This window comes from Mustela putorius, unplaced genomic scaffold (assembly GCF_011764305.1).
Source record: "Mustela putorius furo isolate JIRA1106 unplaced genomic scaffold, ASM1176430v1.1 tig00003988_pilon_pilon_pilon, whole genome shotgun sequence".
Lineage (NCBI taxonomy): Eukaryota > Metazoa > Chordata > Mammalia > Carnivora > Mustelidae > Mustela > Mustela putorius.
Genome location: NW_025422127.1, coordinates 11,383,329 through 11,404,993, shown reverse-complemented (window position 1 = coordinate 11,404,993; position 21,665 = coordinate 11,383,329). Strand labels below are relative to the sequence as shown.

Here is a 21,665-nt window from a genome sequence, read left to right as displayed (position 1 = left end):
TCTAAGATGGGCATGTTAAGACTCCCGACATCCTGTGGGCACTTCTGAGGATTCAATATACTGATAAACAGAGAGTGCTTAGAGCAGTGCTTGGCTTGTGTACATGGACGTGCGTGCGCACACACACACACACACACACACCACTAACCACGTGCTCACGAGCCAAGCTCCTAAACCTCCTCAGGCTTCCCAGAAGTGAAATGAAAGCAATGACCAATTCCCGGTCCTACGGTGACAAGTCCATGGCACAATGTATGTGCCATGCCCAATGGTGTCCCCAACAGGTGGTGGGCACTCCATTAAAACCAGGTCCTTTACCCCACCGCCTCCTTTTGTTTACGTCCCCACCCCACCTCAGGGGCCCTTGGGCAGCAACACAGCAGCAGGACATTCACAGTGTTTAAACAACTCACAAACACAGTCATTTTCAGAATTGGAAACTCTGACTTGACACAGCCACCATTCTTTGAGCACCTACAAGAAGCCCAACCCTGTACCTGGGAGAGTGAACGGTGAACTGCCCAGCTCCACGTACAACCAGCACTGCGCACACATTTTTGGAAGGGAGAGGAGGAGGAGGCTGAGGTGGTGGGGCTAGAGATCGAGACTTATCCTGAGACAAAGGAGCGGCTGGCACCTGGGTGATTTGGTCTAGAAGCCCACTGTGAGCCCTGCCTCCCCCACTCTGCCTCCAGCTAGAAGAATGCCCACAGCTAGATTGCAGACAGGCTCCCCTTCCAGGCCAAGGCGGACCCATGCCTACATGGGGCAGAAGAAGTCCCTGCAGTTTTCAGGAGCACTAGTTCTGCTCCCTCCATGTGGGCTCAGGAGCTTGCTGCCTCAAAGGCATGCTATCTCCCCATGTCTCGAGGAGAAAGCTGCTATGATCTGCGTGTTTGTGTCCATCCCAAATTCACATGCTGAAAACCTAATCCCTGATGTGACAGTATCAGGAGGTGGTGCCTTTGGGAGGATGGAGCCCTCACGAGAACGATCAGTGCCCTGATTAAAGAGGCTCCATAGAGCCCCCTACTCCCTCTGCCATGGGCAGACACAGCTAGACATCTGTGGCCTGGGACAGGACCTTTTCCCAACTCTGCCGTCATCTTGATCTCGGACTTCCAACCTCCAGGGTAGGAAAACCATTTCCGCTGTTGATACCCACTCTGTGGAATTCTGGGATAGCAGCAGAACAGAGTAGGAACAAAGCAGACGCCTCAAGCTCATCCACTTGGTGACCCTTGCCACTTCCCTCATCCCCTGGCCTCCCAGGACAGCTAAGCCCTGGCTGACTGGCCTGGGAAGCTGAGGTCCTGATGTCCTGGCTAGCTCTGGTTTGTTTCCCATTCCTGGAGGCAGAGCCTTTCTTAGAACCACCACCTGGGACCCCTTTAAGAATGAACAGATCAGGGGCTCCTGGGTGGCTCAGTGGGTTAAGCCTCTGCCTCCAGCTCAGGTCATGATCCCAGGTCCTAGGATCGAGCCCTGCATCGGGCTGCCTGCTCAGCCAGGAGCCTGCTTCCTCCTCTTTCTGCCTGACTCTCTGCCTATTTGTGATCTCTTTCTGTCAAATAAATAAATAAAATCTTAAAAAAAAAAAAATGAACAGATCACTGAAGATCGTCCCGTCCTACCCATTTACGGGGATCCTCACAAACTCATCATTGATGCTACTGAACCGGACTGCACATCTTATACAGAGGGTCTTGGCCGCCAAGGCCCCGAGCTCCATTCACTTTTCCCCAGGAGCCCCATCCCTCTACCGCAGGTTCTCGCTCATTCCCTGCCCCACAGTGCTGCGCAGCCACCAGATAACACTGTGTCTTGCACCCAAGCTGGTGACCATTGTTACAAGGCAGCCACGGAGACAATCACTGCCTTTATGTACCACTGCAGAGCCAACTCCTAGCAAATTCTGGGGTTTTTTGGTGACAAATATTTGTGGCAAGAATGGACCTCAGATTGGCCTGATGTCTGAGCCTGTAGGGAGATGCTCCCAAGAAATTGGTCTTCACCACCCAGCCTTGCAGGAAACACTTGGGAACTTGTTGGGGTTGTTAACACCAGCTGCTTGCACCCGGTGAGCAAGGCAGTCGTCACAGCCTCCTCATCAATCAGGAGTTCTGGGGCAAGAAGCCAGATGGGTATTAAACCAGCGTGAGAATAGCAAAGGAAGCCCCTAAGCCCAGCAGAATCCTCGTTCCATTAGGTGGCATTATTTACAGCTTTCTGTCCCCAGGGAGCCCTGGGGGACTCCGCAGCCACACCTCTGCCTGTAGGTGCACCGGCCACGCCGCTGGGCACCTCCACCTCCATTCATTCATGGGCTCACACCCACCCTCTGCCCTTAAGGACACATCAAGTCTTCTGATGCCTTGGCTGCAGCTCTCAGTCACTGACCTATCAAGACAATTTGCATGTACGTTCTTCACCTCAAAATTTCCTCAAATCCTCCACTAAACAGGAAATCCCCAATGCATAAATGCTCACTGTAGCACCCACAGTGACTAGCAGAGTGCCTAGCCTACGGGCATTCCTTGAAAACAAATTTTCGAGGGCACCAATGGAGAGAGAGATGGAGTTAGTCAATAAAGGCATCAAATAATCTGTGCTAAAGTCTACTGGGAGGCGGGCCCCATGTAGTGGATACAAAGAAATGTTAAGCGCAAGCAGCTGTCCTCCAGGGCTCGGCGGCCTGGCAGGGGCCAGCAGCAGTGATCCTCCCCGCTCGCGGAACGTCCACGCACTTCCACACATTTCCCCAGCTCTCCAGCCAGGCTGCTCCAGCCAGCGGGCCGTGACCGGAAGTGAGGGAGGCACTTCCGGCCCGCAGCGTCTCACAGACAACGTGGCATCCGCGTGAAGCTTCTATGTGAGCCCGAGCCCCATGCCCTGCTACGCCGGACATGGAGCGTGAGTGGGGACAGATAAACAACTGCGCATCACCCACCTGAGATTTTGAGGTTCGTTTTTTTACGCTGGCAGAACCTCATCTATTCTAAGACTCGTAAACACAGACACGAGTCCAGCGATGAGAAAAGACGGGGGTGGAACAGATAAGGCGCCCAAGCTTACTTGTTCCTGCTGGTTTATGGGCCACCAGTCTATGGTGTGGGGTCCCCTCTTCCTAGAGACCTCCCTCCAGGTCTCTGTGTGCTGGTGCCTTCCTGCCGCCCCAGGCTCAGCCACCATGTCACCACCTCCATGGGCCTTTCCCGACCACCTGACCATAGCGCACACAACCACACTACGGCCCCAGGACTGTCCTCACCCTCTGGGGAATGTTCCCGCTCACTGCCTATCTTTCCTTTAATATGGGCGTAAGCACGGTGAGACCAAGGGCCATGTCTTCCTTGTCTATGGCTGTGTTTCCAGAATGGTACCTGGCACAAAGCAGACATTCCACATCCGGGGGATGGACTAGGGAACACATGATCTGCCCCGGAGTTCAGAAGCGGGTATAAGGAAACTCCCCGAGGCCCGAGTGTCCAGAAAAGGAGAAGGGAGGCAGACCTCTCGAGGTCCTTTAAAAGGAGGGTCACTGAGGGCTGTTGGAGTGCCTGCAGCAGCCTAAGCACAACACAGAGGTGGGAACCAGGGTGATTGCGGGGGACTGTGAGTGGCGTGGGTTGCCAGAGTGGAGGAGGACACTGGGAAGAGGGGGCCAAGGGCCTCAAACCCTAGTTGATATTTGACCCAAGACCAAAAGGAAGTTGGTGTGGGGCGGGGGATGGTGCTGATGGTAGTGGTTCTCCCCTCCCCCAGCCCAGGGAGAAGGTTTAAGAGACTGCCTGGGTAGGATTTCTAAGCTAGAGGTCCAGAGAAAGGGGCTAAAGACAAGGGCACAGTCCTTAGGCCATGACAACAGCTGACACAGAGGGGACGACCCATGGACAGGAAGGAGGAAAATGATGAAGAAAGGACCAAAAATTTTCATTCCAGAGAAGCACCCTGTTTGCTCAGTGCCACACATCTGGGGTTGGGAGGGAAAAGGAACCAGGCCCAGTGCTCAAAGTTTCCTTCCACTGGGCTCCCAAATTGGGTGGCCCTTCCACTATACAAAAGTGCCTCTCTGAGCCCTCTGGAAACACCCAGTGTAAGGCAAGAGTAGCCACCTGGGGACGAGGCCCACGTGGGTGAATGCATGGAGACCCAATACACCACTTCTCTCCAGACAGTAAGAAACTCACGTCAGCGTCACACAAAAAGTATTTGCATTTCAGAGGAACAATCTGAGTGTGAACCTTAGTAAAATGAGGATCTAATACTGCCCTTGCTGACCACACACAGTTTTTGTGAGGATAAAATGGGATAATGGAATTCTTTTAAGTTTAAAGCTGCTTTATGAGTATCACTATCACAAAGAACAAACTGGAGTTATTAGAATTTCATCGCCTTTCCAGGGCACAGGCTTCCTTCCTGACCCCTGGCTTCTCAGCCAGAAGGAGGCTAACCTTTTTGGGTGAGGGAGGGAGTGCTATTACAAACAGTGGATGTCGCTTCACGGTGTGGGAAGTGTTTCACAGCCCGATGCAAAGAGAATTTGCCCAGCCCTGTGCATGGGAGGTGCTCACTAAATACATGTTAGTGAGGTTTGCACTGTGGGCCACACTCTAGTTTCTAGGCCTCCCAGTCTCTAGAGCTATGGAAGACAGGTGATATAAAGTATTGCAGATGGGTGGCAGGAAGACATTTCTGCATCATCGCTGGTTTCCTGCTCCTCTCTCCTTCCTTCTTACCTACATGTTCAGCAATCTCCTTTGCATTAGGCCTTCCCGTCTCTCTCTCTTCTTAGCGGCATCCTAAATCCTTGACGGGACAGTTCTGCAAATATCTAGCTCCAATCACATCACCCTCTTCAAACACCCCAGTGATGTGAGGTCAGAGCCCTTGTGGGAAATGGGGAACGTTTCCTTCTGCCCCTGATGTCACCCATATTAGGGAGGGAGAGGGCTTAGTCGTCATGCCCCACCCTGTCTCCCCTACCTTGCTCATTTCCCCTCTTGGGGGACAGAAGCTTATCTCACTGGTCTGTCTGGTAGGTGACATTGGCATTCCTCGTCCACCCATTTCCTCTGCCCTTCCTATGGGGAGCTAAGGGCCTGCAGGAAGCAGGTGTTCTTCTGGCCCTCTCACCCTCAATGTCCTAAGACTTCCCAGGCTTCCCTGTCCTCTGCTGCCAGCACTGGGCAGGGAAGTCTGTCTGTCATCTGGTATTAGGAAGCCTATCTGCTCTCCTGCTAAGCTGCTTCCTCCCATGAAGCTGTTTTTAGCTTTAAAAGTGAAATCTTGGCCTTTGCCTAGGTCTGCCTTTCCTTACTTCTCAGCTTGTTCAGCAATCAGGCCAAAAAGATGGGTAGTTTTTTATTGGATGACCCTTTGAGCTCTAGCAAACACTTTCTCCCTGTCTATGAAAATAAGCAGAGTTCTCAGTGCCATCCAAGGTCTTCCCCTGAAAACTCAGCTCTCAGTCAATGCTCTGGGTCCAGCCCCCACTCTCCTGTGCCCTGGACGTGCCACAGACCCAAAAGGAACTGCCATGCTGGGCTCCTTGCACATCCTGGACGCACTTCGTGTTTTCCTTCTTCCATAGGCTGAGCTCTCGGTCTGTTCCCTCTGCCAGGAAACTCCTGTCCTCCTGCTTGCTTCCTCCTCCCTGTGCACCTGCCTGTATGAAGACCACTTATCTCTAAGCAATCCAATGTGATGTCTTTGTCTTGGAAGCCTCTCTGAGTCCCCAGGAGTTTTGGAGGCCCCCCTAAGTGCTTCCATAGAATCCCACATACCACTAAACACACCGAAGCAACCTCCTCTGCTGACTTTTCTCGAGAACCTTATGAAGGAACACAGAGAACATTTATAAACATGCACATGCCTAAAGGGAGCAGACCTCTACTCTAGATGGCACCTTGCCTAGAGCCACATGGAAACCCAAAGTCAATGCCCACTGTGAGCAGAGCCCAGGACCAGGGAAAGACACCAAAAGAGTCCTTTTGACTGGAATTAGGGAAACCTTTTTGGCATTTTCTGATCCTCTTAGAAGGGGAGGCTCTTGAAGATGGGGTCAGTCTATCAAGTGTCTAACTTCTAACTGATCAGTGAATTAAAGATATCATATCATTAACTCAGTTTGCTGAGGTTAGTGAGAGGCTGACAGTCCCCATACCCACATTCAACCGGGGAAAGAGGTGCATGCCTCTAGGCCACCCAGGATATGTGCCATGAGGAAAAGGTCTCAGCTCTCAGCCCACCCCCTCCTAATAAACACAAATGCCAAAAAGTGGCGCTCAGGCAACAGCAGGTTGCAGCTCAAATGACACATCTGAATACTGAGGCCACCGCATTTTCTCACTGGCTTGAAGCTGGGGAAGTCTGATATGCCTCTTTGAAGTCTGCTCAGTGCGTGGGGAATGTGTGGATTTTCTGGGGCCTCGGCAATATGGGGATAGATAAGACCCTCCCAGGGCTCAAGTATCAAGAGCTTTCTCTACTCTGTAAACACTCCTGGGAAAGTGAAGAGGGCTAAAACTCCGCAGTTCATAGCAGGAGGTGTTCAACCCGTCTTGTCTCTAGGCTAGGCTAAAAAGAAGAGACCCCATGGATGATTCTCAGGGGAAGTACAGAACCACCATACTTTCTCATTTCCCCAATAAAATGCATTGCACAAAGCATTTTGTCCCTGTCCCTCTTCTTCCTTTTTGGTCACCACCACCACAAACCTTGTGCATATTGAACTGACCCGTATTTGAGGGGGCCTGGGGCAAAATGGGATTTGGGGACACAGTACCGATTTTGGTGAGCCACACGGCCACGGCGCCATAGATCTCGTCCAGGATGAGGATGACCACAAGGTTGATGATGACTGCCGTTGCTGTCACTGTCACCCGGACATTGGAGCGTGTGGACTTGTTGAGAGACAGGGCTGCAGCGATTGTGATACGATACACGATGACCCCAAAGACGATGGAGAAGGTCAGGGCAATCTGTTTGGGAAACAGGGAGAGTCAGTGCCTAATAGACAAGTACTGAGCAGCTTCTACTTGCCCAGCCAACCGTCCTAGCCGCTACATCAGAAACTATGGATATGGAGTCCACTCGTGTGCACCCTCTGAACTCACGTGCCAAGCCTGAGGACAGTTACACTGTCCACAAGAGTGAGTCTTCCATTTTTATCAGACACCAAATGGTTGACAACACACACAAAACCCTAAGAGTGAAAACGCCGGACACTGAGGGGTGTGTGGCACACGCACCGTGGTTTCCTTCACTAAGGGGCTTCTAGTCAACTATGGAGGTGAGCTGAACTCTTGGTGAGGACTACTGGAGAGGTAATGTGTGTTCAGTGAAGGGACTGGGTACAGAGGAGCAAGCGGACCAGGTTGGGTAATGGGATAGACTCTCAGTGCAGAGAAACAGAGCCATGGAAGGCATCTGAGCTGAGAAGCGGTGAGTTAGAGCTTCAGGCGCTGGGTGTGGGAAGGCTGCCCCAACGAGAACCAAGGGAGAGAAACCAGGAGTTAGGTTTGTAGACTCTCAGTCCTCAGGTGAACAAAGTATCACACTAAGATTTCTCTACCAGGCAACAGTAATGGAGGACTCAGATTTTTCATTTGGTGCCAAAACCTCTGGCTGTTCACACTGAAAGGAAAGGTTCCCAGCCACTGGACCTCTAAGGGTCCTCCACTTCCTCCTTCTAGAACCTGAGAACAATAAATCACTCTCCCAGATGAGCCCCTTCCCTCTCCCATCACAGTCCAGGAAAGCCCATTTCCATGAAGCATGAGGATATCAGGGGAAGAACGTGGCCTGAGTAAGCTCTCAGAGAGGGCAGAGGGAGAACATGGAATGTCTAGGTGTATAACCTGCTCTGAGCAAAATTCTAATTCTTGTCAGTCAAGTGAAGTCTTCTTAGAATTCTTTCCACAGAGAAGGCTGTTCAGATAGTACTCCCCCTGGGGTCAGGGCATGGTGGGCTGGCACTGGCTGTGGAGAGCTACATGGACACATGGGGAGAGAAAACATTCCCTCTGAAACTACAAATTGTCCTGGACTACATGTTCTCTCCATAGAAAGAAGGGGAGGAGGGGGTATGGAGGAGAGCGGAAGGGAGGAGGGGGCTCTGGCTCAGGCAATGTTTTTCAAGCAGTGTGCAGGACACTAGTGAGCAAATGGGGAATGGGTTGCAGAAGAGTCAAGGTGTGACCATCATCAGACCCCTGGGGGGGATGCCTGGGGATGCAGCCTTAGCTAATTATCCCTGCAAGCCATACAAATATTAGTTATTTGTCTTCTGGGCCACCATGTGAAGACAGGCAGCATGGCGATGTTCTCTGGGTCCAGGGGGTGTCAGGGTGGAGGAGAGGTTAGATGGAAGGACACTGTGTGGGAGGCCCCTCTTCTGATGCTGGGTAGGGGCAGGAGCAGCAGCAGCAGCAGCAGCCCCAGCCTCCAGGACTAGGGGGGAATGACGACCCATGGAAGTGGGAAAACCTGGACATGACATCACTGTTCTCCAGCAATGTAGATGTCTTCACTTCCCGTTCCTCTGGGATTGTCACTGCCAGACAGTAAGGGCCTGGAAAATGTGGTGTGAGATTCTTTTCCCCCAAAATCACTTTTGCAGCAAAGGCCAGTGATAGCAGTACTGATGAGAGTCGGGGGGTGGGGGAGGCCAGGGCATCAAAGAGTGAGCATGTATGCATCTGGGGGAAAACAACAATGGCAAAAACATCCTTGGCTTTGGGGTCTTGGGGGTGGAGCATGGAGGATGAGTGGGGAGGAGATCAGCTTCTATTCTCCAAGAAGCTCAGCTGCTCAACTGGGGACGGAAGAAAACTCTTCGTTGCTACCCACTGTGTGATCTGTGGGCCTGCTGTATCAGCTGGGAGCTTGGGGGACATGCAGGGTCTCAAGCACAGCTCCAGACACACTGGCTCAGAATCTGCACTTGAACAAGATTCCCATTCAAGTTCTAGAGGCACTGCTCTCTTGCGAAAGCCCTTTTCCCCACCCTCCCTGTCTCCTTGGCCCTACCTCCAACACACCCTTCCCTAGTCCTCTGCTGCTGTTCCTTTTGATCCTAACTTCTCAGCCCCTGATTTCCCATGCCACTAGAGAAACCAGGCTCTGACCTGTCTTACAGTGGTACTCACAAGGATCACAGTTCTCAAGCTGAAAGAGCCTGGAGAACACCAATCCCGTCCTGTGACCACTTTGAAGATGAGGAAACTGGCATGGAAAGTGAAAAGATTTGTTCAAGGTCACAAGGCCTGGACTACAACCCTCATATCTGGGATTCTGATAAGAGTTAAAGGACTTTGGCCTTCAGGAATCATCCCAATCCAACCTCTAATCTCATATATAAGGAAACTGAGGACTGAGAAGCAGCAATGTGATGGGTCCAAGGTCTGGACAGTTCCTGGCAAAGCTGGGATGCTAATGGTGGGACCATCATAATGAACTAATCTAGTTGTGTCCTCTCAATTTTGTTATTCAATGCCCATCTTCACGAACAGTAATTCTTAATAGCAATAGCATAAAATATGGCTTTTCTGGATGTGATTTACTAACCATCCAGGACCTGAACCCTGCTCTGTGGCTCCCATGCCTACAATCCCATCCTGACATTAGAATGCACGTCCTCTAGTACTAAATCCAGCACTGTTTTAACCACTCTGGCTGCAGTGTTGATTTTGCTTATTAAATTCAACAAATATACACTGGATATATTTCATGTTTGTGATCGGTTTCCCTCCAAATAGGCCAAAAGTGGGGATTGGTCTTATAACTGCATTCTGCACCTCGTGTCAGTTTCACAGCACTGCCTCACTATAGAACCTGCTTGGTAAAGATTGCCTGGTCCCTAGCTCTAGGAATCTAGCTCTCAAGTACATGGGAACATCACCATGCTCCCCATTGCTGTTTGTGTTTTGATCCTATAGTTTTACTTGTAGATAGAGCCAAACTGTAAGGAAAGCCAGGTTATGGAGTCCAGAGTCCTATTTAATGCTATGAGAGACAGGAAGGAGAATGGGTCTGGACCCCACCCTCCAGGTCTTGCATTCTGCATCAAAGTTGAGAAAATCATTGCACATATACAAAGATGAGCTTTGTAGCAGCTGGACAGAGTACAGGCTCAGCTCATGTGCTCTGAACAGAGAGCAGAGGGATTAGAGAAAATCCTACGGAAGCAGTTTTGGGTCAGTTTCCTATGAGAAAGGCTTGGGGAAAAGAATTTTTAAAAAGCAATCAGAAATGGAAAAATCAGAAGCAACCTGGGCTAACCAGCAGGAGTGTACCCAGTCTAAAGCAGGGCATGAAATTAGTGGCTCAATTTTAAACCATACACACACTAATGGCTTTATCTCTGACATAATAACTTGTCCCTGGCAACTTTATTAATCTGACTAATTAACTTATATTCTCACTCAGCCATTTATAGGATATGTCTTGAGTGCCTTCTGTGTGCCAGTCACCATGCTAAGTGGCAGGGATATAGTCACAAACAAATCACACAGGACTTTCTGCCCTCATGGCACTTCTAGAGAGGAAAGACAGACAACCAACTACCAACTAACATCAACCAGATAGTATATCTGGTGTGATAAATACTGTAGAAACAAATAAAGCAAAACAGGAGTAGTGGGACAGGTTGCAGCTTAAAAGAGGGTGGTGAGGAAAAGCGTAGGTGAAGAGGTAACATTTCAGCAAGGCTCTTGAGGGGGTTTGTCTGAGGGAAGGGGCTTCTGGGCAGAGGGTGGGTAAAGAAGAAAGCAAGGGAGGGGTGGGGTTGGAGAGGAGGACATAGGACAAGGACATGCAAGGACGTATAGAAGATGCTGGCTTCTGTATTTCATAAGAGGCCGATGCTTAAGGCAGTTTTGAGCAGAGAAGTGACATGAGATTTGTTCTAGATTTTAAAAAGATGAGTTAGCTGCTCATCTCTAGGTGCACTATTAGGGGGCCCTTGCCACAAGCCAGGTGAAGGAGGTGGCTTCTGGAAGCTGGTTCCCAATTCCCAAGTAGAAGTAAATGATTGTCCTGGGCATGTGGGAGGGAGGCTCAGGCTCCTAGCCTAGAGCCAGGACACTGCTTTTGATAATCTCCTCCCATATCAAAGGGAAACAAAGCAAGTTTAATTCAAAAAGGAAAGAAAGGGGCACTTGGGTAGCTTAGTCGGTTGAGCATCCAACTCTTGATTTCAGTTGGGTCCTGATCCCAGTGTTGTGGGGTGGGGCCCTGAGTGGGATTCTCTCTCCCTCTGCCCGCACCCTGCTGAAGTTCTCTTTCTCTCTATCTCAAATAAATAAATAAAACTTAAAAGAAAAAATAAAAGGACAGAAACTGTAGCTCAACATGTCAACATGTTGGGTTGGAGAAGAAAGAGGAAATTCACTTTTGTCCTCTGTAACAGGTGGGGAAGAGGCTGGCCTCTGTCACAGGTGAGGAAAAGAAACACAGCCCTTGGCCATTGTTTTGCTCTCACCATCCCATGAAAATTACCCCAGCTGATCTGGCAGACTAGCATCCCTAAAACTTTCCCCATGACCATGACCTTGGCACCTTCTGCTAAGATGTAGTCACCGGGGTGAAGAAGGAAAGGGTATTCAGTACTCCTGTGTGTTGCAGTATGTGCCTTTGGCTTACCCTAATTCTATAAGCAAATCTCACTTTTTTATAAACATCATTGTAACCCTTTATCTCCCACTCCACGCCTTGTTTTAGGGCAGTGCCAAGCCCTTCTCTTTAGAAGACTGAGGATTTTTTTTTTAATGAAAAAAATGAGGAAAATTTAGCACAAAATAAAGATGTTTTTCTACCTCAGCCACAGCCACTTCTTCCTAGGAACATCACCAAGGCAAGGGAAGCAAGGGCAAAAATGAACTATTGGTACTTCATCAAGATCAAAAGCTTTTGCACAGCAAAGTTAACAGTCAACAAAACCAAAAGACAACCAACAGAATGGGAGAAGAGATTTTCAAATGACATATCAGATAAAGGGTTAGTATCCAAAATCTATAAATAATTTATCCAACTCAACACCCAAAGAACAAATAACCCAATCAAGAAATGGGCAGAAGACATGAACAGACATTTCTGCAAAGAAGACATCCAAATGGCCAACAGACACATGAAAAAGTGCTCAACATCACTCAGCATCAGGGAAATACAAATCAAAACCACAGTGAGATAATCACCTCACACCAGTCAGAATGGCTAAAATTAGAAGTCAGGAAATGACAGATGCTGGCGAGGATGTGGAGAAAGGGGAACCCTCTCCTACACTGTTGGTGGGAATGCAAGTGGGTGCAGCCACTCTGGAAAACAGCATGGAGGTTCCTCAAAAAGGTGAAAATAGAGCTACCCTATGACCCAGCAATCGCACTATTGGGTATTTACCCTAAAGATACAAATGTAGTGATCCGAAGGGGCACGTGCACCTAAATGTTTATAGCAGCAATGTCCACAATAGCCAAACTATCAAAAGAACCTAAATGTCCATCAACAGATGAATGGTTAAAGAAGATGTGATACACACACACACACACACACACACACACACACAATGGAATACTATGCAGCCATCAAAAAACTAAAATCCTGCTATTTGCAACAACGTGGATGGAACTAGAGAGTATTATGCTGAGTGAAATAAGTCAATCAGAGAAAGACAATTATCATATGAGCTCTCTGATATGAGGAATTTGAGAGGCAGGGCAAGGGGTTGTGGGGGGTAGGGAGGGAAAACAATGAAACAAGATGGGACCAGGAAGGGAGGCAAACAGTAAGAGACTCTTAATCTCAGGAAGCAAACTGAGGGTTGCTGAGGGAGGTAGGGGTGGCTGGGTGTGGACATTGGGTAGGGTATGTGCTATGGTGAGTGCTGTGAATTGTGTAAGACTGATGATTCACAGACCTGTACCCCTTAAGCAAAGAATACATTATATGTTAAATAAATAAAAATACATAAAAGAAATTAAAAAAAAAAAAGAATTGGATGCATAACAGAGTAAGCCACCCATCTGCCCCAAGGGTATCTTGACTATTCTCAGCTTTTTTGCTTCCTTATAAATTCTCATGGAGGAAATATAAAGACCTTACAATGTTATTGTTTCATTACTGCCCATCCAACTTATATGCTATTATTAATGTGTACAATGTAATTCTACTTTTTTTTTTTTTTAAATTTTAAGTAGGCTCCACACCCAGTGTGGGGCTTGAAATCACAATCCCAAGATCTATGCTCTACTGACTGAGCCAGTCAGGCACCCCTCTATCTTATTATTAACCCTATAAGACACCATCATCCTTGTTTACAGTCAAATACCACATAGGTTTTCCCACATATTTACCAATTTTTTCTTCATTCCTTCTTAAAACTGTGGTTTTCCAGATGGGATCACATTCAAAGAACATTCTTAGGATTTCTTTTAGTGAAAGATTCAGTTGGCTGCAAACCCTCAGCTTTTGTTTGGCTATAAATATCTTTATTTTACACTAATACTTCTACATTACATTTTTCTTGGGTATAGAATTCTGGGTTAGCAACTGTTTTCTTTTCAGCGCATGAAGATACACACGTCCCTGTATTCTGACTTCCAACTGCTATGTGAAATCAATGGCTGATCAAACAGTCTTCATTAAGGGTAATTTGTCTTTTGATTTTTGACTGCATTTGAGATTTTTCTTGTGTCTCATACATTCTATAGTCTCACAGAGATAGAGTCCTTTTTATTTTTCCTGCTTGAATTTCACTGGGATTCTTCAATCTCTGAATTGGAATTCTGTTAGCAGAACTAGCCAACTAGGAGACCATTAGTCAGTGTATCATTCATTACTAGTCTCACCTCTTCTTCCAGTAGTGCAATTAAATACAAGTGAAATCCTCTCACTCTATTACTTTCTATTTTGAGTTTTCAATCTTTTTTTTCTAATTTTTTCTAACCTGAATTGCAGTTCACGAATGATGCCTTCAGCTATGTCTAATTGGTTTTAAACCCATCCCTGGGGTGTGTGTGTGTGTGATATATATTATTATATGTTATATATTCACATTCATTGATATATATCCATTTCCAGAAGATTTATTAGCTGGTTTTCAAATCCTTAGGTCATTTTTAAAAGTTTCTTATTTTAGGGATACCTGGGTTGCTAAGTTGGTTAAATGTCTGCCTTCAGCTTAGATCATAGTCCCAGGGTCCTGGGATCCAGTCTTGCATCAGACTCCCTGCTCTCTGGGGAGTCTGCTTCTCCCTCTGCCTGCCACTCCTCTTGTTTGTGCATGCTCTCTCTCTCTCTCTCCTTCTCTCTCTGACAAATAAGCAAATAAAATCTTTAAAATAGTTTCTTATTCTTTGCAGATATTTTTAAACTGGGCATTTCGACCTGTGACTGAGTATTTTCCAGTATCTTTAGTCTTTGCTGTCTCTCCACACTGGTTCTCTCTCATTGTGTTTAGCTTCTGTATAATTGATTATTTTTAACTGCCTTCTCTTCTTTGACCTTAAAAAAATTCTTTTGGGGGGATTTTTTGAGGAAGAGTGTAAATCTGCCTTCCCACAGAGAGAACGTGTGCTTGCTTCTGCTGGATAACCAGAAGCATGACTTTCCCTGGCCACTTTCACAGTCTGAGCTTCCTGGATCTTCTCAAGTGAAAAACTGGGTTGGGAGTCTACGATGGGGATTGTCTATGGCCACTCCTTCAGGACAGGATTTTGTTTCCCTGTTTCCCCCTGTTCTGCTTAGAGCCAGAGCAATGTTCTCTGCAGTCCCGAAAGTGTGGGGGGTGAGTTTAGTTCTACTTCGCCTTTATTCTAAAAGTTTAGATCTAGTATAGTTCCAGGCTTAGTGAGAACTTCCTGTTAGCATCTCCACTTTGAGCCAGCCGCACCCCAATTTCTATCCTCTCTGCACCATAAAACCATAAAAACCAAAGCCCAAGTTTGCCTAGATGGGAAAATGTCCTCAAGGCAAAAGCAGTATTGATGCCAAGTATTTGTCTCCTTGGTTAGTTTCCCTTAGATGGATCTGCACTAGGAATAGCTTAGTATTCTCTACTAACTTATTAGACCCTCAAGGCTTTAAAAAGAATGAAAAATACATTCATCCATATATATTTCTTATGTTCAGCAAAATGGGATGCTACAAATATCCTAACCTACCGCTACGGGAGATAGAAGTCTATTTCACTTACCAATTTCCTTGTTTATGTACATATTTGTTATCTGTAAAATCCTTAAAGGAGAGATTATTTTATTTTCTACTCTATCCCTAATGCCTAAGAACAGTGTCGACTATATAGCTGGCACCTGTTACATATATTTTTTAAATTCCTTTTAAAAAGATTTTATATTAAATAATCTCTGCACCCAACATGGTGCTTGAACTCACGATGCCCAGATCAAGAGTCACACACTCCAGTAACTGAGCCAGCCCTCCCCCTTGAATATTTCTTGAATGAATGAACAAACTCTTTGACAACAGTATGCACATTGTGGGAGGCTCTGAAATGCTAAATTAAACTTTACATCATTCCAGCTTAACACATTGTGATTCACCACATATTCTTGAATAAATTCCGCACGCCTTGCTCTTCTTAAGCAATGAGAAGGTAAGGAATGCAAAAATCTCAGTTTTGCCAAAGCATGGCACCCGTCCCCTCTGTACTTCATCTGTGAAATGAGGCGCTGATATAAAAGGTGCCTAGGAGTCCTTCTCTTTTTAAATCTCTGAGACTAAGACATGGTTGCCGTGTTCCAGGAGCACGCCAGCTATAATCACCTCAGGTCAGGGCCAGAGGTAATGCTGGCAACGAGGTCCAGAAAATGGTTGTGATTTCAGTCCCAGAATAAGCAATCCATCCCCGACCTTTACAACTAATATGTAGTCCTGCTTAGAAATGCTGTAAGGACACAGCTTTCCTTTGTAAAACAGAAGTTCCAGTCTTGGCTACTAGAAGGAATCTACCCATAAAGGGGGAGCAGAGGTCTCAGGAACCTGAGCTTCAGGGACAAGAAGATTTGGGGTCTCCTTGCTCTGCTCACAGTTATCTCCCCCACCCTGACTCCCAGGAATGACCTGCTACCATTTTATTAATCTGACTCGAACATGAATCCCACCCGTTCCTCATCTTCCCTGACACAGCCGAGACCCATGTGGGTCTTTTGAAAAGGCTCTTCCAAACTCTAAGGGAGAACATAGGGAAACAGACACAACTATAGGGGAGCTTAAGAATCAGGCTCACACAGAGCCCAAGCTGGCTGTCCTCTGTGGTTTCTAGGCTCTGTTCTATCCCACAAACCCTCAGGGAGAGCCAGCCCACAGCCCAAATAGGCTGCCACAATTCTGTAGCCATCTTACCTGGGCTACCTCTTCCAAGGCCTTGGTTTTTCTCAACATGGAAGACACCATCTCACAGCCCACCCCTGGAAGTTCTAACTTCAAAACCCTTGTGTGCAGGACTGGGAAGATAGAATCTCTCTACCTTCCTGTATCTGGGAAGACAGAACCCCTTCTGTAGCCATGGAAGGCCACTGACCCCCAACCCAGGTCTGAGGGAATCCCCTTTCCCTCTTCTGGTGGCTGGCACCCACAGCGCCTCACTATCAGGTAAGATCCTCCCTGTTTAGACAGGACTGTGGCTTCATCTTTCCTAGCCCCGCACTATCCCCACAGCATGCTAGAATAACACACCCATGGCGTTTGCTCTATGGGATCTACATGCATAAGTCATAGGCCGGATTTCCATCAAGAAAATTACCATGAACAAGATGGAGGCGAAGTTCATCAAGTAACCCGGGAAACGATCTTTCCAGGTCAGCTTATCTTCATCATCCTAGGGAAACAGGAGAATACAATCAGATAGCACAAACAACAGATGTATCAATTTCCCTCAAATTTGTACACATTTGCATATCCTTAATCATTCACTACTCTGAATAGGTGTCTTCCTAGTCTCTGATGCCTTACCCTTCATATCCACAACAACCCACCTAATTTTGTGATTTCTGCATAGCCTGAAAAAAACATGGTTTTTCCAAAGAGCTCAAATTTGATTCTGGCCTCAGACTGAGCTGAAGTTTGGATGATCAGCTGTGTGACCATTTCTGAGCCTCTATTCCTCATCTGTAAAACGGACACAGTCATGAAACCCATTCTGCCTACTGCAGGAGACGGTCTTATTTACATGGTTTCATTTTAATGAGAAACATGTGAGCATAATAAAGCAATGGACAAATGACAGCTAGAACCCAGCCATGGAGCAGCATCCCAAAATAAGTCATTCTTCAGATGAAATATCAATGATTCACCTTAGATCCTTGCAAGCATGCAAAGTACCTATACCTTCTTCAAAGAACCTGTATGTGTTATCTTTGTTTCCTCCACAATGACTGCATTCTCCCCTCGTCACAAAAGTAAATATTTTGAGGCAGAAGTTAGCCTGATACCTTGCAGTCAGTCTATCTGTAAACCCTAATTTTTCCGCTCACACTGGGTCCAGTTCACCCAAGCCACTGTCCTGGGACAGCCATGCCATCAACCACAGTCCTCCTTGGGTGAACTCTAGGGGCCCTCCCTGGCAGAGCAATGCCAACAAGGCACAGAAGGCAGAAACCCTTGCTCATTAGCTGCCCCTTAACTTGAGCCCAGGCACTTGATTTCTCTGAGCTGCTTTTCTATAAAGTTAGAATTGGTGCAGTTTCCTATCCACTACCAAGGTTGTGGTGAGGACCCACTGAAGCCAGCTGGCAGGAGTCCTCACGCATTTCTGTAATAAGTCTGAGTCAAACTCAGCAACTCAACAGTCCAGGGCCTCCTGCTCTGGTTTCTCTTCCCTCCTCCCCCTTCTTTCCCAACACACCTGATTTGGCTCTAGCAACAGTGCCATCTAGCCTTTAAGAGCTTGTACTGTAGGCTAAGAGCCCTCCTGGCCTGAAAGACTTTCTAAAAGCCAGTGGATGCCCACCGTGGGCAAACCTTGGGGCCACGCATGGTGGGGACACAGAAGAAAGTGGGTACGATCACTGCTCTGGGAGGGGGGCTCACAGTCTAATGAGACAGAAGGGACACCCACACCAGAAAGCTTCAGGAATCACTTGCCGTTCGAGAGAGAGGGTTATCTGGAGAGCGAACCTGTAAGCAACTTGAGAAAGGAAGGATGTGTCTTTCTCACTGCATGCTGGAACTGAGCACAGGGCTGAGCTGGCTCAATAATGAGGGTGCAAGGGAGTGTTAGGGCAGAAGTCACTCAGTGATCGGCACTGTCATTCCCAGATGACATAAGCATGCGAGACTCAGCTGTCACAGACGGCACAACAGAATCCAGGCTCTAGATTCTGAGACCAGCAGACTTTCCATCACATAGTGAGAACAGGCAATTATAGGTCGCAACCATTCTGAATAGGTGGGAGCATGTAAACTTACTTCTATCAGGATTGGAATAAGGCTCATTCATATATTAAGTCAACATGAAAAGGGAAGAGCATTCTCTTACTTATCTCCTTCAGTGTTCATTCTTAGTTGCACTCACACTGGTGAAATTGTCCTCTAAGATTTTGAGGAGGAAAACTGAGGATGAGTGGTGGGCAGTAACACTCAATAGGGATTCAGGATGGAAATATGGCAGAGCATGATGGGCTCTTCCTAAGGCACCTGCAGTGCAGGGAAGGTTTTGGTAATTCTCTTTGTTCCTTCTCTCTGGCTTAGAGGTGAGAGGTTCTGCCTTAAACCCCAGCAAACCAGTGGTGCTCAGAAATATTGGTGGTGATCCAGAGAAAATCCAATTAGAGGTTCCACTGGTCACCAGTTCCTTCCCAGTGGGGCTTCTGAGTGAGAAACAGGGCAAGGAGAGGTAGAAAAACCTATGCTCGGTCCATGGCATGGGGGAAGGGGTGAGAAAAACCAGTCAGTGAGGGTGACCTGAGGCTCAGAGTGGTCCTCAGGGCAGAGCTGGACAGTCCTGGAAGAAATGGTGGAAGGGAAGCATAAGTCAAAGAGCAGAAAATATGGCCAAGGTCAAATGGGCTCAAAGAAAGAGGTATACAGAGTGACTAATAAACCTGTGGGCAAGGTCAGGCATCTGAGATAGCCTGGGCTAAGGCTTCCTGCCTGGTCGTTGTCCATGTTCTTCAGGCGAGTGGTCAAGGGGGATAAAATGTCTGCGGACCAGCCTCTACCCTGCCATGACAACTCTGTCCTGGAGAATGAATTCTGTCTGGTTTGGTTCCTCTCAAAAGACACAGTCTGAGCACCCAGAAGGCCATGCTCTGGATACCTAAGGACATGGAGGGGAGAAGGCTCAGCCCAGCCCAGAAGGAGCTCAGGAGACCACCAAGGAATCAAAGGAAAGAATTTTCAGAGCTAATCCTGGTAAGGAACATGGTGCTACTATTTTGCATAAAAATGAAACAGCTAAAAAGCAACTGAATTGGATATCTTCTCAAAGCAGCTATTTGAGGGAAAAAGATTCATTATGATGTAGATGCTCTGATGTTTGTTGAAAAATCACCTTCCCTCTCATGTTTACCCTACTGAATTTTGGGGGGGGGGGGATTTTTTTTTTTTTTTTTCTGAAAGTCACAGCTTCCAACATACACACAGTTCTCATACATTCAGACACTATTCAAACACAAGGGCTAAGAGAAACACAAGATTGCAGACTGTTTCCAAGCCCCCAAAAGTTCCCAGTAAAGATGTCAGTGAGTAAAGCAGACTTTATGTGTAATAACCGTCTCTGGTAGTGGAAGTTCACTAACACTGTCCACTTACTGGCACATTAAAGAGGTGAAGATTCATGGCAAAATGCCATTAATTTAAATACACTATGCAGGAAAGTCCGATCACCAACATATGGGATAAGAGAAAGAGAAGTAGGCTTGGAAGCTGAACATCTGAGTTTAACTCTTGCCTCTACTACCTCCTTGTCAAGTGATGTCAGAAAATACCCACAACCTCAGGTTCATTATCTATAAAGTCATTCTATTCTTTATTTGTAAAATACATAAAATAGTAATAGCACACAGAATTACTCTGTGTCTTATATTGATTACCAGCCTAAGGAGAGGGCCAACCCAGTGCACCTGCATACACAGCTAAGTGAGAACTCTCAAGACCTCCCTCTCTTTTTTTTTTTTTTTTGAAGATTTTATTTATTTATTTATTTGACAGACAGATCACAAGTAGACAGAAAGGCAGGTGGGGGGGGGAGCAGGCTCCCCGCTGAGCAGACAGCAGATGTGGGGCTTGATCCCAGGACCCTGAGACCATGACCTGAGCCAAAGGCAGAGGCTTTAACCCACTGAGCCACCCAGGCATCCCTCTTTTTTTTTTTAACCTAAGATTTTGTTTATTTATTTATTTTAGAGAGAGAGAGAAAACAAGCACACATACCAGTAGTGGGAGAGGGGGCACTGGGCAGAGGGAGAGGGAAAGGAAGAATCCCAAGCAAACTCTGCTCTGAGCACAGAGCCTGACGTGGTGCTCGAACCCATGACCCTGAGATCATACCTGAGCCAAAACCATGAGTCAGATGCTCAGTGGACAGAGCCATCCAGGCGCCATGTCTCCTTTTAACAGTGGAGGTGACAACACTTGTGCCCCCTAAGCCACAGAGGCGTTGTATGGATCACAAGTGAATGGCTGTGAGAGCTTTGGAAGCTATAAGGAGCCGTACAAAAGTAAGATCTCATCAGCTTCACGATTGTATCAAAAGCAGGTGGTTAGAAAAGCACTTAGCTAATGTCCCCATTGTTAAGAAACAAGCCTAGCTGTTGTCTGTGTCTGTCGCTTTGTCTCTGTGGTGTTGGGTCTTTGTTCCTGGACTGTGACTGCTACTTCTGCCACTTCCGGGGCTCCAAATAGCAAACAGCCCAGCGACATTCACAAAACAGCAGCAAAGTGCCCTTCTGGTCAATTGAGCAGTTGGAAACGGTAGCAGGATAGCAGGTGAGAATACTATTCAAACAAATCCTGTGGAGAGCAGCTTTGAAAAACGGCCAGTCATTCCCAAGTTGTTTTATTTTATCATTTTTTTTTAAAGATTTTATTTATTTATTTGACAGAGAGAGATCACAAGTAGGCAGAGAGGCAGGCAGAGAGAGAGAGAGGAGGAAGCAGGCTCCCTGCTGAGCAGAGGGCCCGATGCAGGACTCGATCCCAGGACCCTGAGATCATGACCTGAGCCGAAGGCAGCGGCTTAACCCACTGAGCCACCCAGGCGCCCTTATTTTCTCATTTTTAATCAAGGTACAATTTACATATGGCAAAATTCAAGGGACGCTTGGGTGGCTCAGTTGGTTGGACGACTGCCTTCGGCTCAGGTCATGATCCCAGAGTCCAGGGATCGAGTCCCACATTGGGCTCCCAGCTCCATGCAGAGTCTGCTTCTCCCTCTGACCTTCTCCTTGCTCATGCTCTCTCTCACTGTCTCTCTCAAATAAATAAATAAAATCTTTAAAAAAAAAAAATTCACCTTACTGGTGTGCAGTTCTGGGAGTTGTGATGAACGTACACTGTCATGTAGAAACCACAATCAAGACAAGGAGCAATTCCAAATCACTCATTAGCCACCCCCTCCAAGTCCCTTTGGAGTCTGTCCCCCAAGGCTGCAGCACCCGGCATGACCTGCCATGTGTGCCCTAAGTCTTGCTTTTCCCAGAATGCCCTGT

At 47.2% G+C, this 21,665-nt stretch overlaps 1 protein-coding gene across 1 annotated transcript in view; it reads right to left on the bottom strand.

Annotated features, from left to right (window-relative positions):
• ANO2 (anoctamin 2) overlaps nt 1-21,665 on the bottom strand; it is a 335,951-nt gene that overhangs the window by 58,888 nt on the left and 255,398 nt on the right. The window contains exons 15-16 of the mRNA XM_045071882.1: nt 16,760-16,834; nt 6,788-6,983 (exon numbers count right to left, since the gene is read on the bottom strand). Coding sequence (XP_044927817.1) covers nt 6,788-6,983; nt 16,760-16,834 — 271 coding nt within the window. The remainder of the gene's footprint in view (nt 1-6,787; nt 6,984-16,759; nt 16,835-21,665) is intronic.